Source organism: Ostrea edulis, chromosome 9 (genome assembly GCF_947568905.1).
Source record: "Ostrea edulis chromosome 9, xbOstEdul1.1, whole genome shotgun sequence".
Classification (NCBI taxonomy): Eukaryota; Metazoa; Mollusca; class Bivalvia; order Ostreida; family Ostreidae; genus Ostrea; species Ostrea edulis.
The window spans coordinates 28,026,620-28,049,010 of record NC_079172.1 but is presented as its reverse complement, the minus strand read 5'-3'; the positions used below and the strand labels follow the sequence as shown (position 1 = coordinate 28,049,010).

Genomic DNA, 22,391 nt, shown 5'->3' with positions numbered 1-22,391 from the left:
TAATAATATAATTTATTTCCGTAATTTGAGTGTTTTCTTCATATTGTAACAGAAATAAACACGACATGTGTGTTCGGGACAGAAGGTCGAGGAGTGGGGGGGGGGGGGGTAACATCAATCAAAGTCTGGTTATGACAGGCTATTGAAAAATCATATAAATTTCTCTTTTAGCTTATATACACTTAGTAGCTTATGACTATAAATTACATGTGATCCATACATGCTGGTGTGCTATGAGCTGATGGGCATGTTTCCATTTCTTGCCTAGCTTTCGACTAAATCCACACCCCATCAGAGTACCATGTCAGGGGATTTAGACACTGTGTATAATGAAGAACCAATTCAATTCTACTTTAAATCTGGGGCCATTCAATTTCCCTCAGAGTTACTGTATTTTCGCTGGACCCTGTATGTTTTAAACTGATTTTCGTCTGTATTTGTCCTCATGTATATGCTAGGGGTAATGTTAACACCTCCATGATGCATATCTTTTCTTTTTAATACCCACTCTACCACAATCGCAATGTATAATGAAATATTCCATTCATTTCTAACACATGTATGTCATTCCTTACCAAATGGCACTTCAAGGACATCTCTATCTTAAATTGAATATGACCAGTACTTTCGTGCGAAACTGTCCCTTACTATCATGAAACTTATATTTTACTTTAAAACATAAACCAATAATTCTTAATAAACATTTGTAATTTTTCATCTTTAAAAAGGTTATTGACATCCCAATCTTTAGTGGAAAGCTTTCAGGTATCTTCCGCTAGTGACAGTCTACTGGCAAATCCAGACATGCATTGGAAGGATGCTGATGTAGAGGACACAGGGACACCTGATCCAAGAACTGTGGCATTTCATTCGGAGCGACAACCTGGCATTCAGTTGGTATTACTCTTTGAGGTTGAATATAAGGTTAAATACATATACATTTGGTTAACATTCAAATGAATCCAGATAATACATTCACAAATGGAATCATGGCATTATGGTACACTGATATGCGTGTACCATTTTACTGTTTATCGTAGCATTACTAGATATAACATGCAATACAAAAAGGAGACTAAATACGGAAAATCACTATTCTGTTTGTAATTATAAGGTATAATAAGTGTTTTAAATACTAAAAAATAAGGTATGATGGCTATTACTGATTATTTGCAATTTCCTGTCAGATATGGGACCGAATTATTCAGAGAACTGTAGATTTGATGAAGCTGTTTCTGACAGAGTATTTGGTTTTCTCCATCTGTGTTGCAGCCAGCCATTATGCTGAGATGGTCATATCTAGGGGGAATGATTGTCATATGTTTCCCAAGGAAGTTCACAGTCTGTCACTGCATGAAAAGGAACTGTACAGGTATTGCTAGTTTTAAAGTACCGATATTGTAACAATGATTTCCAGTTTAAAACGAATAATAAAATGCATTTCAATAAAATTACCTTTACCAAAATTAATCTGGCTGTGGATCTAACACATTTATTAAATTACCCTTGATAACATTTCATAAGTAATTAAACGCATAATTTTCAGAGGGCCTTGGTTATAGAAAATATTTACAGAGCCAATTGAATATTCAAAAGCTCTGAGAATACATCAGTATTTGGGGCTAAGTATAAAGAAATCTCCCCCCCCCCCCGATTTTTGGGAGGCATTTATCTTATGCACGTCTGCTGAGAAGTTCCAGTCGATAGACAGATATTGGTCAACGCATGCCCCTATCGGAACAACTCACTATCAAGAATAATGTCTAGAAATAGGATGTATATTTAATTGCTGTTATAAAATTTAGAAATTCATTTCAAAATTAAGGATTATCTCCCTCATGTATAGCTCTTATCCTTGGACGAATTCGACTCCACTTTTCTGGCACACTGTTTTCCCTATAATAGCTCTAACACTTCATTGTTATTTCGGATTTCAAAAATTTCGGTTGAGCATCACTGATGAGACATTATTTGTCGAAATGCGCATCTGGTGCATCAAAATTTGTACCGTATAAGTTTTACATTATGACCGCTGGGTCGAGTCCTCTGCTGGTGGAATTTTAGTCCCCAAGGGTCTCTACAGCCGAGTAGTTAAGTACATGTACTTCGTTACTAGCTTGAAAATACGGATGTATAAAATTCCCTATAACAGCTCTAACACTTCATTTTATTTCGGATTTCAAATATTTCGGTTGAGCATCACTGAAGAGACATTCTTTGCGCATCTGGTGCATCAAAATTGGTACCGTATAAGTTTTACATTTAGGAGGTTGAATATAAGAAGAACATTTTTGTTAAATATAATGTAAGTACAATTAAATTCAGTGATTGAAAGTAAGTACTTGAATATTCGTATACATTGGACTTGGGGAGGAAAAACGGGCAGTACTTTTTCATAATAATGGTGTTGTTGCTTAGCAACCAAATATATTTGAATACAAAAAATAGATTATTTTAGATTTTAACAGTAAATATCTTTGTTTTAATAATGCAAATATTTATACTATTTAATGGAACATAATGACAAAACGTCATATTATTAGAAAATGATGAATATGTATATCATAGCGAAATTTCCATTTTATGACCTTTGACCTTCATTATCTTCATTATATTTTTTTGTTTAAAATAATTAAGATCTAGTCAAAAATTATATTTTTAAAATAATGGGACATTTACTAATCATCATGCAATGTAATTATGTTTAAATTGTGTCGAATGGATGTAGAAAGAAAAATCATGGTCAAAAGTATACCATGAGTGTTGTTACTTAGCAACCAAAAATATTTGTTTGTCAATAAAATTGATTAATTGGATTGTGATTTTTTGTAGTATTTTAAAAGACACTTCAGCTCATACATTTAGAATTTCCTATTTTTGACTCGAATCTAGTGAGAGGGATCGTAATATATATATTCCAGAGAAAAAAAAGACTGCAAAATTATGCACTTAAATGACTTCTGAGCCCGTATAACTCTGGGCCGTGGGATAACATGAACAAGCTTTAGAGACAAAATGTTCCCTGTCCAATTCTGAACAAAATTATATGTCACATGCCTACGTAAAATGGTGATACATGCAGATTTAATTCGATTTAAAAATATTGTCATTTAGTCTTTGAAAACCTCTAAAATGTGCCGGTAAAGAAAGGGTTCAAGAAATGGCATTACCAAATAGTGTTTAGGCAGCGATACCATGTAAACATTATTCATTCGCAAATGCAGATTTCGTATTCGCTTTCCTCGCTACATTTGGGTTGCTATTTGTATGCACCTGGTGGCTAAAAGATATAAGAGTCGGGAAATTTGTCAACATCGAAATAAATATTATCCATTGTAAATAAATTAAGCCCCTAAAACCCGAGTTTTTAAAACCATCTAACACTAATTTTACAACAAGTTGATCGACGAAGGTCGCATATGACGTCACTACCACGTAACTACCTATCTAATTAACTAGGCGTTTTGAAATTGGGGCTTAGATTTAAGTCTGTATTGTGGCTAATTATCGCAATGCTTCAGCGAACTATTACAATTAATTTCTATAAGCATAAGGAAGACAAAATGCATATAATCCTGTATACTTTCGAAACACGAGATGTGTCCTTTAAGGGTTTATACTCGTGGTACTTTTACCGCGAGTGAGTCTCCATACTTTTTAAAGTCGTAACTATGGGGATGCGTGTGTTTTATTTCGTATGCACAAAGAAAAACATTAATATCTGTTTTTATTTGTAAGTAATGTTAATTAACTAACAAAAATTAATTAAAACATGACAATTTTTTACTTATTTTCTCATTTTACGACATTCATGATGACGTTACGATTGTAAAGAAACTCGAGCTCGAAGACGCACACTGTACGATGTCGCACTTAGTCTATTCTAAAGCAGTCCAGATGGGCGATTCGTTAGAAGTAAAACGGCAATTATAGATCAGTCTGCATCCGATATTCTCACAAGTGAGTGGCAGATCAAGAAAATTATAGACAAGCGAACACAACCATGCACATGGTGACACACTACAGTACTGTACATAGTGTCAGACGAGAGGGGGAATGGAAGGATGTTAGCGATGTAGTACCCGAATCAGAGGCTGCTGATATAGTATTGAATGAATTTGTAAGTTTTTCAATATACAAGAATTTTTTTTATGAAAATAAAATCTTCAAACTTTGTAGATCTGTACCTAAATTGATCTTCGATCTTCCCGATCCCGCCTAGTCGGTCATGAGCGAATATCGCTCCTAACGTTCAATGTATCATTATTGAAGCATCGTTTTGATTAATAAGTGTAATCTATATCATTGTTTTAAAAAATCGCCAAAGTATACAGCGAATTTAATTCATTAAAAAGAGTTCAAAGGGGGGGGGGGGGTCTTCCATCTAGATAATTATGGCGCGCCATTTGTTTTCAAATTAGTTAAAACTAAAGATAATTTTGTTGACTATATATACATGTATAGATGTTTTTAAGGGGGCTACTAGATCAATAATGTGTTTCTAATCAGTTCTAGAAAATTAAAATTAAATTATTTTATAAAAATTTTATTTTAATTATTCCTTCAAAGTGTAATTGTCAAAAAGTTTTGATAACATTAAAATTTGTTTATAGGGTATTAAAAATGCATATTTAAAAAAAAAATCCAGATTAGAATTTTAGCATATATTTCATCAACAGTCATTTATGCACTAACAAATTCATATATAACATTTTGCCTAAGAAATCATTTTAGAGTAACAATTTGTTGGGCAAGGCATTAAAACATAATCCCTGCCTATACAAAAATTGGAGTTACCGGTAGTTGAAGTTGGTGTATTAGCAGTATGGTGGTAAACCTAATATTATATCCTGTTCTATTGTTAAGAATTTACAGTATTGATAGAAATTGAGTTCTAATGTTTGCTTTTTAGCTACATCCATTTGGTAACCACAGTGAGAGGGATGAGTTGTGCTATCATCATATGAAGAACCATACCAGGAAGTGCAGATTTCTTCCTCATGGCCACATGGAAGTTGACTGTTAAAAGTAGTTTCTGGATAATAACTCAAATACTTTGCATTCTATTCAAACCAAATTTGGACATATGGATACATACAAAAACGGAAAGATGCCTATCAATTTTGGGTTAGAAGGTCGAAGATCAAGGTCACAGTGCATGGAAATTAGAAAATGCTGATGCGGGGGCATATGTTTTACACATTCTGTAGTTATGAATGAATTAGTATTGTATATATGCATATATTATTTATGTTTTCTGATTATTTATCATATAATGAAATAAATATATAGAATTTGTAAGTATCAATTTAAAAATACACATTTTATAACAAATCGTGTATTGTTATTGTGTAGAATGTATGTCAGTGTAAGAAGGGGGTTGGGGACACAAAATGGTTCAAATCTTTGTTGCAATGCACACTACCCCACACATTTTTTCATTTAAATTAAGCAAAAATATGATTCAAATCTACAATAGTAATTTCAGAAAAAGTTTGATACAGATATTCTCCCTAGGTTGAATTTTTTGATGAAATAGGTCTTCAAATTTGTGCGATATTTTATACAATTGTGTTAATTAATACTTGATTTTTTGTAGAATTGGTGATATATTTTATGTGAAAGTTATTGAAATAATCAATTATGCTTAATTTTCATAAAATAAAAGAAAGCCAAGATTATTCTGTCCTTAATATTTGTTTTATAGTGTGTTTCTTGTGAAAATTGGTGATTTTCATGAAAAATTAAGTTTCAGCAAAGGGGCAACTTTGAGAGGCTGCAATTCTTTCAAGTCCACACTAACATGCTCTTTTTATGTTTTAAATGTCTTTCGGATAAAGATGTATCAATTAGAATGGTTTATAAAAAACGTTTGATACTTCTGAAAAAATTCAAACCAGGAGAGAACATCCTTAAGTATTAAACTAGGGTAACTCAAGCCAATGCTCACTGCTAAGGGTTCTATGAGTTATTTATCTGTATTTCTAGGAGACGGGTATGGTAATTGCTTCATTTCTCACCAACGAAGAAACCATTTTCTTTGCATCGTTCCTGTCACCCAACTTGTACACATGCAAGTTGAAGATGACGAACAGTGATCAATCTCATAACTCCTACAAGCAATACAAAATAGATAGTTGGGCAAACACGGACCCCTGGACACACCAGAGGTGGGATCAGGTGCCTAGGAGGAGTAAGCATCCCCTGTTGACCGGTCACACCCGCCGCGAGCCCCATATCCTGATCAGGTAAACGGAGTTATCCGCAGTCAAAATCATGGGATTTTAAAGCTTGTGTTTATTTTTGAAACTTACAACTACTTCACTGAAAAGAGAATGCGCTCTGCCTTAGGTTTTATACAACCAGGATACTGCTGCATAATAATGAAAACAATTATAACATTTTCTCCTTTGATTGATCGATTGTATATTGTTTAACGTCTATCTCGAGAATTTTTCACTCATATGGAGATGTCGCCATTACCAGTGAAGGGCTTACGGCCTTAGAGAAGGGACGGATTTTTATTGTGCCTCACTTGCTGTAACATGGGACCTCGATTCTTGTGGTCTCATCCGAAGGACTGTCCCATTTAGCCGCCTCCTAGAACAAACAAAGGGTACGGAGGACCCATTCTTACCCAGATCCCAAGAGAAATTTTCATCTAGAAAACCGAATATATTGCAAATATACAATTCTTAAAATACTTGTTAAAACAAGAATTAGCTATCAAAAATATGCACTATGACACAAGCGATTCTAACTTGATGAATATATTCCAATACTAACTAAAAATGTATAGCATGGTCATGATCCAGAAAAAGTATGTGAAAAGATCAAAGGAACCTTTTACCAAGTTGCCACTGTTACCACTCAAAGAGACTACAGAACAAATTTATTTTGTCGATGATTTGACAGTGAACTTATATTAAAAAGGGTTAAAAGTGGCAATTCCTCGATTACATCCACTTTAAAAGTAGTTTCTGTGTTCCTTCTCCATCGGATACTGACGGAGTATCCTCGTCATCCTTTTCTTCAATTTCGTGGTACTTTTAGTATCCAATTCAGTTTGCGAATTCATAATCACCGAGTCTTGTAAATATTTTATCCGTAATCATAGTATTAACACTGTAGTGTGGAGAATTTTGACGGCATAATGTGGGATTGCATTTATTTTCTGTTTTGATTAGCAGATATTTTGCTACTATTTCTGTTTCGTTCATGCCACGCTCATACGCGATATATGTTTGATATTTTTTGTATGATTTTACGCGTAATTGAATGTGATTGTATCATATTAAATATCTAAAATTTAGCTCATTGTATCGGTCACTGAAATTGAATTATACAACATTAGTATAAATAATGGGTCACAAATTGGCTTCTGTATCACGGAATATATTGAGAGAGATCATATACATGTAGGTCATATATGCACTTGTAGTTCTTATTTCATTACAATCGAGAGCAACAGTAGCACATTACATTGGGAGGTATCACTATTCACAATTACCTCCACGTCAAAATTTCTTTCAGCGAAGATGTAACATTTATTATTCGAGGATATAGTCGGACTCGGAAACACATTTGTTTCAAGACACGCTATCTGACGCATGACACAACAAAACCCCATTAACAGCAATATTCACACTAAATATCGACTTAAATGATATTAAACAAGGGTAGATAGAAGAGTATAACTACAAATCATTTACAATGAAAGCAGAGTTACAGAACTTGATGTGAATGGGATTGTACAGAAGTGTGCCACCTAACATTTGTTATGAGGAGAAAATAGGAGGAATGGCCATGACCTAAGGTTTATGACGAGGCGTATTGTCTACCTACATCAATAAGTGAATGTTCGTAATTTCAAATCATAACCTCAAAATTTAATGCCTTAGAATGCATTGCCTAACTTTTTATTTTATATTGCTGATAGGAGTTATGAGATTGATCACTGTTCGTTATATTCGCCTTTCATTCCTGAATACATATCCCTTTTACATTCTATTTTAGAGACATTTATCAATGTCCAATGTTAAATTGTTTTTTACGACTTTACCAATGATCCTGATGCAAATTATTTTGAAAAAATAAAATACAACCTATTCATATACTTGAAAATCAATATAAATCTGAGTTTTAACTACGTATTAAAAAAAAGACATGTGACAGAAGTTTGAAGTTAACTTTAAAACTTTATCAATTTCAATATCAAACATCTTATCTCACATATTTCACAATTGCTACAAAATATCGACGACTTTATAACCTTGAATTCATAAACAAACCATCTAGAAATCAATATGTTGTAACAGGTGGAATATTGACAGTCAATGAACTCGAGGTGTAAGTTACATCTTGCAACATATATTTGGGGAAAATCTGTTATGAAATCAAACTATTTGAATCAAAATACAGATCGATTTGACACTCATTAATTTATAGAGTATGAGGGTGTCTTCCAAACTAAATTGGCGAAATCACAAGTTCCTATATATTTCCTATGCATGATATTGCACTTAAAAGCAATATATCAGTCGATACTATTGAATTCTAAGTTATTCTGTTCGTAGATGTATGGTATCTTTAATCCATTGTTTATCATGTTGATTTTTATCCAAACAATCAACCTGCATGTTAGATGTTTTTAACATCTGAACCACACTGACCTGATGAGGCATGTATTTTAAATGGCTTAATTCAATTTGAGTCAGTGCATTTTACATGTAGATCATATATCACATAAGGTGTTTAAGGACAGAATGAGATAATTGATAACGTAAAATCTAAAGATTGCGAAAACAAGAAGAATGGACATGACCTAAGATTTGTGACGAGGCGTATTGTCTACTCACATCAATAAGTGAATGTTCGTAATTTCAAATCATAACCTCAAAATGTAATGCCTTAGAACACATTCATAAATGTAAAACTTATACGGTACCAATTTTGATGCACCAGATGCGCATTTCGACAAATAATGTCTCTTCAGTGATGCTCAACCGAAATGTTTGAAATCCGAAATAACTATGAAGTTTTAGAGCTAAATATAGCCAAAAACAGCGTGCCAAACAAGTGGAGCCAAATTCGTCCAAGGATAAGAGCTATGCATGAGGGAGATAATCCTTAATTTTGAAATGAATTTCTAAATTTTATAACAGCAATTAAATATACATCCGTATTTTCAAGCTTATAACGAAGTACTTAGCTACTGGGCTGTAGAGACCCTCGGGGACTAACAGTCCACCAGCAGAGGCCTCGACCCAGGGGTCATAATGTAAAACTTATACGGTACCAATTTTGATGCACCAGATGCGCATTTCGACAAATAATGTCTCTTCAGTGATGCTCAACCGAAATGTTTGAAATCCGAAATAACTATGAAGTTTTAGAGCTAAATATAGCCTAAAACAGCGTGCCAAAAAAGGTGGAGCCAAATTCGTCTAAGGATAAGAGCTATGCATGAGGGAGATAATCCTTAATTTTGAAATGAATTTCTAAATTTTATAACAGCAATTAAATATACATCCGTATTTTCAAGCTAGTTACGAAGTACTTAGCTACTGGGCTGTAGAGACCCTCGGGGACTAACAGTCCACCAGCAGAGGCCTCGACCCAGGGGTCATAATGTAAAACTTATACAGCACCAATTTTGATGCACCAGATGCGCATTTCGACAAATAATGTCTCTTCAGTGATGCTCAACCGAAATGTTTGAAATCCGAAATAACTATGAAGTTTTAGAGCTAAATATAGCCTAAAACAGCGTGCCAAAAAAGGTGGAGCCAAATTCGTCTAAGGATAAGAGCTATGCATGAGGGAGATAATTCTTAATTTTGAAATGAATTTCTAAATTTTATAACAGCAATTAAATATACATCCGTATTTTCAAGCTAGTTACGAAGTACTTAGCTACTGGGCTGTAGAGACCCTTGGGGACTAACAGTCCACCAGCAGAGGCCTCGACCCAGGGGTCATAATGTAAAACTTATACAGCACCAATTTTGATGCACCAGATGCGCATTTCGACAAATAATGTCTCTTCAGTGATGCTCAACCGAAATATTTTAAATCCGAAATAACTATGAAGTTTTAGAGCTAAATATAGCCAAAAACAGCGTGCCAAAAAAGTGGAGCCAAATATATATCCCTTTTACATTCTATTCTAGAAACATTTATTAATGGCTAATGCTAAATTATTCTCTACGACTTTCCCAACGTTACTGATGCAAATTCTTTTGAACATTTAAAACTAAAATACAACCTATTCATATACTTGAAAATCAAGATAAATCTAAGTTTTAACTACGAATTAAAAAAAATATCTGTGACAAAAATGTGGATTTAATTCTAAAACTTTATCAATTTCAATATCAAACATCTTATCTCACATATTTCGAAATTGCTACAAAACCTCGACTACTTTTTAACCTTGAATTCATAAACAAGCCAAGGAAAAATCGATATATTGTAACAGGTGTAATATTGAATACACGGCAATCAACGGACAAGTCGTTTAAGTTATATCTTGCAACATACATTTGGGGAAAATCTGTTGTGAAGTCAAAATATTTGAATCAATATACAGATTGATTTGACACCAATGAATTCATAGAGTATGACGTTGTCTTCCAAACTAAACTGATGAAATCTCCAGTTGCTATATATCTCCTATTCATGATATTGCACTTTAAGGTATCTCACTACACTAAAACTTATACTCTCTATGGCAACACATCACGAGATGGCGATTTAAATGTTTTGTGAAATTAATTGTGTCGATCGATTTCTTTGTCTATCATCGTAGATCTGTGGTTAAAGCATTGGGCTGGTGAACCGCAGATCTCGAGTTCAAATCCCACAGTCTTTTGTTCATATGTGTTGAAATATTGTTTTTGAAAATCATGTTTTTATCCAAATTTGTAGATTTTTTGCCTTTTTGGAATATATACTTATTATATATCATCATATGTTTTATAATTAAGTCAATTCATATTGATTTGAGAAACTATTTCTGGGTGTAGTGAGCCACCTTAAAGCAATAAATCAATGACTGTTATGAAACTCTAAGTTATTCTGCTTGTAGATGTATGGAATCTTTAATCCATTGTTCATCATGTTGATTTCCACACAAACAATCAATCTGTATTTTAAATGTTTATACCGTCTGAACCACACTGATCTGATGAGGTATATATTTTGAATGGCTTAATCCAATTTGCGCCAGTGCATGTTACATGTAGATCAGGAGGAGAGAATTGATCATGTAAAATCCAAACATTGCGACTTGCGACCAAATACTGTATGAGAAAACGGACTTATTTTACATGGGCGGATCAAGAAATTGGAGTAACAGGTACAAGTGTTTGGGTACTGTCATTGATAGCATAGAGAGGCAGATTGACCCAATTTCCTCTGAAGTTCTTATTTTGAAGGTTTTGTAATTACAATACACCAGTTTGTCCATATGATAGCTCTAAAACTTCATTGTTATTTCGGGTTTCAAACGTTTCGTTTGGGCATCACTGGGGAGACATGATTTGTCGAGGTGTGCATCTGTTGCATCAAATTTGGTACCGTATAAGCTTTACACCATCTTAGAGGGAAATTGTATTTAAGTATAATACAGTATAGAGTTGTACTATGAAATATGTGGAACTTTGAATGACAATACAAATCAGTTTGATCTTTCGATTTACTATGGCAAAGACTTTGATACACTTAAAAATAAACATTTGATCCGATTTGCTGTAGTTAAAAGCTTGATATGAACGTGCATTAATTTTGAAATTACAAAACTTTCGTTAGAAAAGTATCAAAACGTACGATATTACACAACTATTCTTCAGATAAATCAGAGACTAGATTTCTTTACATTATATATAGAAAAAATATCTCACAGTGGACTTGAACTTTACTTTGAAATATATCAACAGTGTATATTTATTAACATGTGCTGCTAAAGTGAATAAGTTTCATAGCTTATGTCGATTTTGTTTGTAGTAAAATTCTATTTGTTCAAATCAATATTCCGAAAACGTATTCGAATGGGTTCAGAGTGCATCAAAATTGGTACCATATAAGTTTTACACTATGTAAAACTTATACGGTACCAATTTTGATGCACCAGATGCGCATTTCGACAAATAATGTCTCTTCAGTGATGCTCAACCGAAATGTTTGAAATCCGAAATAACTATGAAGTTTTAGAGCTAAATATAGCCAAAAACAGCGTGCCAAACAAGTGGAGCCTAATTCGTCCAAGGATAAGAGCTATGCATGAGGGAGATAATTCTTAATTTTGAAATGAATTTCTAAATTTTATAACAGCAATTAAATATACATCCGTATTTTCAAGCTAGTAACGAAGTACTTAGCTACTGGGCTGTAGAGACCCTCGGGGACTAACAGTCCACCAGCAGAGGCCTCGACCCAGGGGTCATAATGTAAAACTTATACGGTTCCAATTTTGATGCACCAGATGCGCATTTCGACAAATAATGTCTCTTCAGTGATGCTCAACCGAAATGTTTGGTTGGTTAGCTTCATTATATGAATAATAATGTAGCTTTTTTAGAGGTATGACATATTCAGGAACTTATTGCATTGAGTTATTGTATTGTTGTATCGTATTGTATTATTGTATACAGAGCACCAGCAAGAGGGATCTAAGAGGGAAGGTGGGTCTTGAGTCTGGCAGACGTACATGTGACAGGGGATGCTTACTCCTCCTAGGCACCTGATCCCACCTTTGGTGTGTCCAGGGGTCCATGCTTGCCCAACTATTTATTTTTTATTATATACCCATCAATGTATTGTTCTTTGATACTGTGGATTTCACAGCGTGTGATCCGGATCACCACCCTGTGGTTTTCTGATTCGGTATCAGTATTCGTGGAAGCTGATAACGTCACAATGATGTCAGAATGCATCAACGCAACGTTTTTTTTTTTTGTTTTTTTTTTTGTTTTGTTTTTTTTGCTTAAAATATTGGCCTCATCACAAACAAAACTGAGTACACAAAACATAATTTCACTGTATGTCTGTATTTTTGATAATTTGGATTACATTTATTATCTCATAAAGATGGATTTAAAATGCATGAGGGTATATAATAAATTTATCATTACTACAGCAACTTGATCCGAAGAGTTGGATCACGTCTCGTTCACAGGCACGGATCATCAGATCAAACTGCACGCTTCGCGTCTCGTGTGATCTGATGATTCTCGCCTGTCAACTCGACGTGATCCGACTCTTCGGATCAAGTTACTGTAGTAATAATATATATTTGTATTCCTTATAGGAGTTATGAGATTGATCACTGTTCGTTATCCTCATCTTTCATGTGACCAAAAATCTACTGTTTTGAATTTCGTACTTTGATAATACTAAGCGTTGTAACTATCATTGCAGAACTTGCTTTAAAAACCTCTACTGATCATTCATTACACGCAATGGTTTTCAATTACCTTTTTTTCCACTACTTTCAGTTCGCAAGTAAGTGATCGTTTCTTGCCCAAAGGCCCAAGGGCAGATATTTGTTTTCGTCTGGTAACAAGCGAGTAAACACAGAGTTGTTATGAGAGAATACATGATTTCGTGTTTGATATGCATTTTTGAGCGCTGGCCTGATATGTGATATGAGTTTTTGATCAGTTGTTTTTTCGCCAACTGTGACGTCATCCGTATTGTTATACATACATGTATGCTTATTGAGCACTTAATGAGATTAGTGTTATTGCTCATGGATATGAACCTCTTACGAAAAGTATTGACATCAACCTATTTTGCATTCTACTCATTTTAAGACCAGATATTGACATAGTCGTATATCTTCTTACCTATAATACCATGCAAAAGTAAAGATAACGGACAGTGATCAATTTCATAAATACTATCAGACAAACCGCGAACTCCTCAAACAAAATAAATTTGCAAAGAAAGGTCTAACAGTTGGTATTAAATATGTCAGAAGAAAGGCGAAGATAACGGACTGTGAACAATCTCATAACTCCTATAATCAATACAAAATAGATAGTTGGGCAAACACCCGCTATGAGCCCCATATCTACTGCTGCATTTCATCTTTGATAATTACAATTACAATAATACATTTACGTAGCAGCACACTTTGTTCCATACCCGTATATCACCGATATCACGAATTTTTTTTAATTCCAAGAGAAAGAATGTAGAATCATTGGCACGAGTACAATGGTATTTAACACTTTTCTGAATGAAGAATGTACTTATCTATATGTATGCCAGAGAAGACCTTTTCTAAAACAAATCAACAAATCAGTTTAATATCACTGCATGTTCTGTCATTTATGTCTGCAGAGCAAACGTTCACTACAAATATTTCATTTCAATTAGGTTAGTTATCAAGGCAAACATATATTAGAAAACGTATAATTCAGTTATTGTGTCCATGGACAAGTGATGAAAACAAACAGTGATCGTATATACTATTGTTAGTATCTAGTTACATTTTAATGAGATTATTCTGTCACGAACCATATATATGGAATGCGTCATATTGTTACCAACATATATGTCCTAAAACTTTTTCATTGAGACTGGTGCATGTGTAATAAATGCATGTATGATTTCTTATTCTGGAAAATAACTCAAGATGTAAGTGTATACATATTACTTTCTTATCAACATAAATGAAGTTGTCCATAATTAAGAAAGTACATATCCAATACATTCCCAAGAACCAGTCAGTTTATTGATCTGGATTATGAAAATTGTGATGTGGTTTTAGTTTCGAAATTTTTGCTTCCTCCAGGAAAGACATTTGTATCATACTTGAAAGCCAACAATGCATTTCAATATGATTTGCTTAATTGGTTTTTTTGTTTACAAAATCAAACTTAAAATTGATCATACCAATTAAGTGCGTTTGACATTTTCCCTTTCCAATTCAACGTGTAAATTGTCTAAATCGAATGAATACATGTATAGGATATGTTATGCATTTCATTGATTACTGTTCGATATCTTCACCTTTCATTCAATGGAAAATTTCGAAAGCTCTATTTCTGAAACCTTCAAAACGATTTTCTTGGGTCCCATCTTTCTCACATAAATTTTCTAACATTCAGAAATGAAAATAATTTGATGAAATGTTTTGAGGTTTTTCATTTCGCATACGTGACCTTCAATATCGTATTCTGTTTTGATTCCCTGGACCCACCGCTGTATTAGTGTTGTAAGCCTTGCAGATACTTTCCACGTATCGGTAATACGTGTTGAATACTATAATGCACTTGTATGTTATAGAACATTATCTATATCTGTTTGTTTGGTGATGATACAGCGTAGGTTGAAAATAATTATTAGCATACTTATTAATATTTCCCTTTTTGTTAGATTACATATAAAATGATGATTTTACCAACCTTCCTACTGATGGTCCATGTTTCACACGTTGAAACACAAACTGGAAGCTGCAAAGACATCTTACATGGCTTCCTGTCTGGACAATTGTCGTCCGCTCTCGGAGATTATCAAATTAAAGCATTGAAGCAGGAGTTCCTAAGGTTCACAAATACCATGCAGCGATCTATGAATGTATTCAAGGAACAAACGAAAGCTGATTTTGAGAAAAAAGGTACATGACTATACTATACTTTTTCATCAATCAATTCGGCTTAGTTCCCCCGTTATATCTATATGCTTCTTTAATGCATTTTGTACACTAAGGACTTCTAACTGGTCAAAAACAACATACTTTAACAAAGGATTTAAAACAAGATGAGATACAAAGTCGTCATATAATTGAAATAATACAAAAAGATTAAGTATATCTGTAATTTTTTATTTGTATAATACCGGGTAACAGACAGGAAAATGTAAACAATTATTTTTTAATCAATTATAATTATTTGAAATGAAAAATCAAGTGACTATCAGATTGCTTGCAATATTTATCAAATCCACATACTTTTGAGCGTTATTTCCTAAGAACAAATATGCATATATAACCTAAATACATTTATTAAGGTCAAACAAATTAAATCCACAATCTTGAAATTCATTATATGAAAGTATCCACCTCTCATAGAATTTCGACTCAACGTATTGTTAAAAATGAATCAAATAGAAAATTCCCGTCCGCATAAAAGGGGGGATCCGGACCTCTGGATCCACCCTTATATAGATATGTATCTTGTACACGTAAAATAGAATTTCTCCGGTTACGAGTTAACTTTACTATTTATATATCAACGTAATACTCTTAACTCGTTCTACCTGAAATTAATTAAGTCTATTATTTCTACTTATTACTACTTCGTACATTCTTGATCAGCTCTTTTGACGAATAGGGCATGCCCTAATTCGCTCCGCTTTGAACATTGATTGGCAAGCCTAAAACCCCCAAAACATACATTCTGCGATGTAAATACGTTTGTAGATTTAGTTTAGTTGCAGTGCTAGATGTATTCACATGTAGTTTTTGTTGTTTTATCATCACTCTCTCTTTAATATTTCCCACATTCTGTAATTATTTTCGTTTGTCCTGAAGAAATGAGAAGTCGTCCCACAAATTTGACAAACTGTTTCTTCGTGTCGTTGGTCATTTTAGTGGTTTGTATGGTTTTTTTTATCAGACCTATACATATATATTTATCAGGATATAGGGCAGAATTTTCCCCAAATCAATAACATTAAAACCTATGTCTTTTCAACACTATACACGACTATTCTTCACGATAAATTAAAGACTACACTTTTTGACATCATATACAGCTGCATCTTCAACAAAAACGGAAAACGAAAATAATCATATATAGTGATCAGTCATTCGAAAACTTACTTTGTTAAACACAACTTTGATTCCACGCACAAGTATTCTGAAGTTGAAATAAAAAATATGCTAGAGTTCCTCATTGACAATATCTTCGTGGTCTTTGGTAATCAGGTCTTTCAACAGTCTGTTGGAATCCCCATGGGCACAAATTGTGCTCCTTTGTTAGCTGACCTGTTTCTATATTCATATGAAGCAGAATTTATTCAAAAACTTCTACGTGAGAAGAAAAAATATCTCGCTGTGGCCTTCAATTCGACAATTAGATATATCGATGACGTTTTGTCTATGAACAATAATAGCTTTCATTCATATGTCGATTTGATATATCCCTGTGTGCTCGAAATAAAGGGCACTACAGAGTCCTCCACTTCTGCTTCATACTTAGATATTCTATTGAAAGTAGACATTAACGGCAAACTGACAACTCAACTATATGACAAATGGGATGATTTCAGCTTCTCCGTCGTCAACTTCCCATATTTATATAACAATGTTCCATTATCACCTGCATATGGTGTTTATATATCTCAACTGAATCGATATGCAAGAGCTTGTTTTGCGTATAGTCAGTTTTTTTAAATCGAGGTAAGCTACTGACAAACAAGTTGATGGTACAGGGGTTTTAATAGTCTCGATTGAAGTCAGCATTTCGCAAGTTCTATGGTCGTTATAACGATATAGTTCGTCAATACAACCTCGCATTGGGTCAAATGCTGTCTGACGTGTTTCATACCTATTGTTAAGCCGTTCTTGGTGCACTGATTTTGACTGCGGATAACTCCGTTTACCTGATCAGATATAGGGTTCATAGCGGGTGTGACCGGTCACAAGGGAATTCTTACTCTTCCTAGGCACCTGGTCCCACCTCTGGTGTGTCCAGGGGTCCGTGTTTGCCCAACTATCTATTTTTATTGCTTATAGGAGTTATGAGATTGATCACTGTTCGTTATCTTCACCTTGCATGCTACAGGGTCATTGAGAATGGAAATGGGATACTGCTATTTAACGCAAATGTACATTTCAAAGAATCATACAAGATACAGATTGCATCTGAAATATTTTAAATAAAGCACGGAAATAGCAGTGAACTGTTGAATAAATATAACTACCCTAACTGAAATATTTAAAATATAGCACAGAAAATTTCACATATTTTATTTTAGATACCCACTTCCACCCCTTTTCTGGATCTATTTGATGTACAATTAAGAGTACCTGTGCGTAGAATAAAAATTGTGTTTAACAAAGTAATGTTTTGAAGGACTGATCACTAGACATGAATGCGATTTTGGACGGAGAAAATGTTATTGTTAGAGATAATATATATTCAAAATGAAAATCAATTCATTTCAATGGTTGGGTTTTAATTTTACTAAAACAGAAGTTATCATATTACATTCGATAATTTTTCATAATTCAGTTATTATTTTTATTTACATCGATAAAAGTGATCACTATCATGTTTGAATTATGGAAAGTTCAATATTCTTGAAAATTTTATAGACTCGCTATAATGACTCTGATTAATCCGTTTACTTGATCATGATATAGGGATGTAAAAATTGTTTAAAAGCACATTTTCATTTCAACCCAGAATATTAAGTCTGTTAGAAACACACTTTTATGGTCTAAGTCTTGCAGTCCCCTTTTTGAAGAACATCAAGTTGTTGCTTTTATTGTCTTTTTTATACAGGTAGAAGAAACAGAAGCGTTGTTTATACAAGATGGGGAAAGAAAACATGTCCCTCGAATGCTGAGCTGGTTCTTTCTGGTAAGTGTACATGGAGATAAGAGGAACTGGATTTTCTGTCATGAATTGATATATTGCAATGTGGCAATACTCATGTAAAAATAATCCTTATTTGACAGGATTTACAGGTGGGTCATATTATTCCCACTCGGGAGCGGCTGTTGATCCCCTTTGTTTACCAAGAGATCCTGAATGGGGCCGGTACAAAGATGGAACGAACGGCTATAAAGCTTATGTATATGGAGCCGAATACGAAACTGGCAATTCTCTGAGTAACTTGCATAGACTCCATGACCATGACGTACCGTGCGCTGTCTGCCTGGTACATAATAAATCTGTTCTTAGAGTATTCCCCGGTACGTTTGAACCAATTGATGCCATTCCTAATATTCAATAGATGATGATTTAACCAACCTTAAAAATTCACACAGATATCAAAGATAAAGAATATACAAAATAGTCTCCAAAATAGTAAACATCTAACTGTTGTTTCTCGTTACTTTAGCAAGGAAAACTTGTTACAAAGGTTGGAAATTGGAATACGATGGCTATCTAATGGCGGGGTATCATAATCATGCTGCTGCCACAACGTACAAATGTGTGGATAGGAACCCTGATACTGTTACTGGGGGTCATTCTGGTCATGATGGCTATCTTTTCTATTCTGTGGAGGCAAGATGTGGATCATTGAAATGTCCACCGTACGTAAACGGGCGGGAACTTGTATGTGCTGTCTGCTCCAAGGCATAGAGTTATCGGATAGGACAATTGAAATATTTCCACACAATAAAGAGATTGGTTTCAGAATTAATAGCTGTGTTATTCTTTTCCAAACTTGATTGAGGGAATGATAAGAATAATGATATATTCTATTTCGTCGAAATGTCTTATATTTGCTTCATTGCATCGCTCACAATTCTTTTAAAACAACAATGTGTTGGCAGATATCAAACAAAGTATTTCCAATCTGATCCAAATGAAATATTTGTGTTCTTTGCATTTTTAAATTTGTTCCACAGTAACTGAGATCGTTTAATTTCAGTCTTATGAAATACACCTACACACTGTAAAATTGCACAAAGGATATAATTTCAAACCACAAGTGTTATGCCTTTTGCACACTATTTTGACCACGTAGTACTCCGTTTACCGGATCAAGACATAGGGCTTGTGGCAAAGGAAGCTTGCTCCTCCTTGGCACATGATCCCACCTCTGGTATGTCCAGGGTCCGTGTTTCCCCAATTGTTTTCTTGTATTGCTTGTGGGATTTATGAAACTAATCACTGTTCTTTATATTCGCCTTTCATTAGTTGAACATCAGACCTTAAATATAACACGAGTATACTAATTTCGGGCGATACATGTATATTGCATGAATGACATAATCAGGTTTTATCAAACTTTTTTTTTTCATTCTCTGAAATTCTAATGCGGGAGTATTGCTACTATTTCGTTTTAATCACAACGATTTGATTTCATATACATCAAACAAAGTGTGTATTTAGTTATACAAAAGGGTTGTGGTAATTTGTAACTCATGTTGCAAATCTACACAATAAAATGTAATGTTTTAGGTACAAGGAATGGGTAAATGATGATGTAGGATACCAAAATGTACACACATGATCACTTTTGTCCTCTTATTTGGTTATTTGTAAATCACTTGCCCGATATATCTGTATTTTGGACTATTATTCCCAATGTTAGAATATTAATTGTTGATGAATTTCACAAAATGAAGTTCTATCAAACATAAAATGCTTCAATTCTTGACTTGCCAATTGTTCAGGTGTTCGATGCATTAAAAAAAATGAGTTACCACGTTTAGCTGTACACTTCGGTTAGAGCTTAATTCACAATGCGTAAACAAGATATCAAAGTTACGCTCGCTAAAACACTTGTAGAAGAACATGTTTTTGAGTCAAACAATTTTGCAAAACGATCAGTTGAACCAACAAAAATGTCAGAATTCGAATTTCAGTTAGAATTAGAGAAAATGAAATTAGAAAGAGAAAGAGAAAGTCAGAAAATGCAAATTGAGAAAATGAAACTAAAAATGGAAGTGAAGAACGTGCTGAAAGAGAAAAAGATAATGACAGGGTAGAAAGAGAAAGGAAATATAAACACAATATGAGCGGGAAAAATGCAATTAGACACCAAAAGAGCAGAAAGAGAGAACGCCTAGAACAATTTGAATTAGAAAAATTAAAAATACAAAAGGAATCGAAAATTGTACCTGTCAAAACTTAATTCAATGCAGCTAAACATATCAGGTTAGTACCGCAAATTCAAGAATAATCAGGGTATTAATATTTTCGGCATTTTAAGAAAGTGAAAGGTGAAGATAACGAACAGTGATCAATCTCATAACTCCTAAAACAATACAAAATAAAAGGTTGGGCAAACACGGACTCCTGGACACACCAACAGTGGGGGGGAAATGCCTAGGAGGAGTAAGCATCCCCTGTCGAAAATGTTAAATGATTGCGAGATGTTTGGTCGACTTTGTTACAAAGTGATTTGGTTGGCAAAGCGATCAATGTTTACTCGGCGCTCTTCCTAGCGGATAGTTCAGAGTATGACAAGGTCAAGGCCGCGATTGTAAAAGGTTATGAATTAAAACCTGAAGTGTACACACAAAAATTCAGAAAATACAGAACATTTGACAATCAAACATATGTAGAGTTTGCAAGAGAAAAAGATTTATTTGATCAATGGTTGAGATCTAATAGAATTAATGACAACTTTAACAATATTCATCAACTCATCTCAGTAGAAGAGTTTTTATAAGGAATATGTTCATCAAGATTTGAGAACACATTTAGAAGATAAGAATGTCAGAACTCTTGAGGAAGTCGCAGTTATTTCATATATTTATAATCTCTCTTATAAGAAAAAAATTGTAGCAAAATCTCAAGTTAGTAGTTCATCAGAGAGTGTAGACTCAGATAAAAAGAATGCTTCAAAGTTTGAATATACTTCCCAGTCACCACCCTACATTGGTTCTGATTAGTGAATGCTTTAAGCTTAAAAAAAAATGACATCGACAAACCGCAGCCACATGCTTGTACAGGATTTGGAAATGATAGGAAACCATTTTCTTTCTGTTCAAGGCGTTCCCATGTTGCTAGGCAACGGTTTATCCGGTAACAAAGCCATACCAGACCCTATAGTTTGTGAGAAAATCGTTTCCAATGTCGCGTTCGATGAAAAAAACGACGACATATATCCAGTTTGTGCTTTTACTAGATCGATAACCAGAAGGAAAGAAGTCGATGCTTACTCTAGCTCTTCAACCCCTCAACACAGCTGGTCCATCTTAGGAAATTGACCTCAGTGACACTTTCCTGTCTGATCTTGATGGCAGTTCACATGAAAACAAACAACCATATAACAGTGAGTCTCCGCTGAAATTCGTGAGGATGATGATCCAAATATACAGAAAGGCCAGGGCAAGGCCACTCTTAGTAGAGAACAACTATTGTCCGAGGAAAATAAAGACCCTCAGAAAAAGTGCACTTCTCCCAGAAGAGGCCGCCAAAGTTGAAGAGTGTTTCTATACCAACGATGGGATCCTTATGCGAAAATGACGAGCACCTGATGCACCATCACATGAGATGTGGCGGGCCGTTCACCAGATAGTGTCCCAATGATATATCATAGGGACATCATGTGTTTGGCTCACGATACACCCATGTCAGGTCATTTAGGAGTCCATAAGACTTGTAACGTAATTTGTAGTAATTTGTATTCGCCTAAGCTAAGAAAGGATGTTTCTGAATTTTGCAAGTCTTGTCATGTTTGCCAGATAGTAG

General features: G+C 34.2%; 2 protein-coding genes across 2 annotated transcripts in view; both read left to right on the top strand.

The window, feature by feature from the left end:
* Positions 1–706: 706 nt before the first annotated feature.
* The window catches only part of LOC130050323 (short-chain collagen C4-like), a 66,412-nt gene continuing 44,727 nt past the window's right edge, over positions 707–22,391 (top strand). The window contains exon 1 of the mRNA XM_056150048.1: positions 707–893. The gene's annotated coding sequence lies outside the window, so the exon portion shown is untranslated. The remainder of the gene's footprint in view (positions 894–22,391) is intronic.
* LOC130050317 (uncharacterized) lies at positions 14,557–19,386 on the top strand. The gene is made up of 5 exons (XM_056150032.1): positions 14,557–14,643; positions 15,385–15,625; positions 18,519–18,596; positions 18,695–18,931; positions 19,081–19,386. Exons 1-5 carry the CDS (start codon positions 14,593–14,595, stop codon positions 19,323–19,325), a joined length of 852 nt encoding a protein of 283 aa, XP_056006007.1. The 5' UTR covers positions 14,557–14,592; the 3' UTR covers positions 19,326–19,386.

Excerpts from the sequence above, each read along its gene's own strand:
- LOC130050317 (XM_056150032.1), top strand. The coding sequence starts at position 14,593 with ATGTGTAATAAATGCATGTATGATTTCTTATTCTGGAAAATAACTCAA. Across the intron at positions 15,626-18,518 it reads AGCTGATTTTGAGAAAAAAG|GTAGAAGAAACAGAAGCGTT; the intron begins GTACATGACTAT and ends TTTTTTATACAG. Across the intron at positions 18,932-19,080 it reads TGTTCTTAGAGTATTCCCCG|CAAGGAAAACTTGTTACAAA; the intron begins GTACGTTTGAAC and ends TCGTTACTTTAG.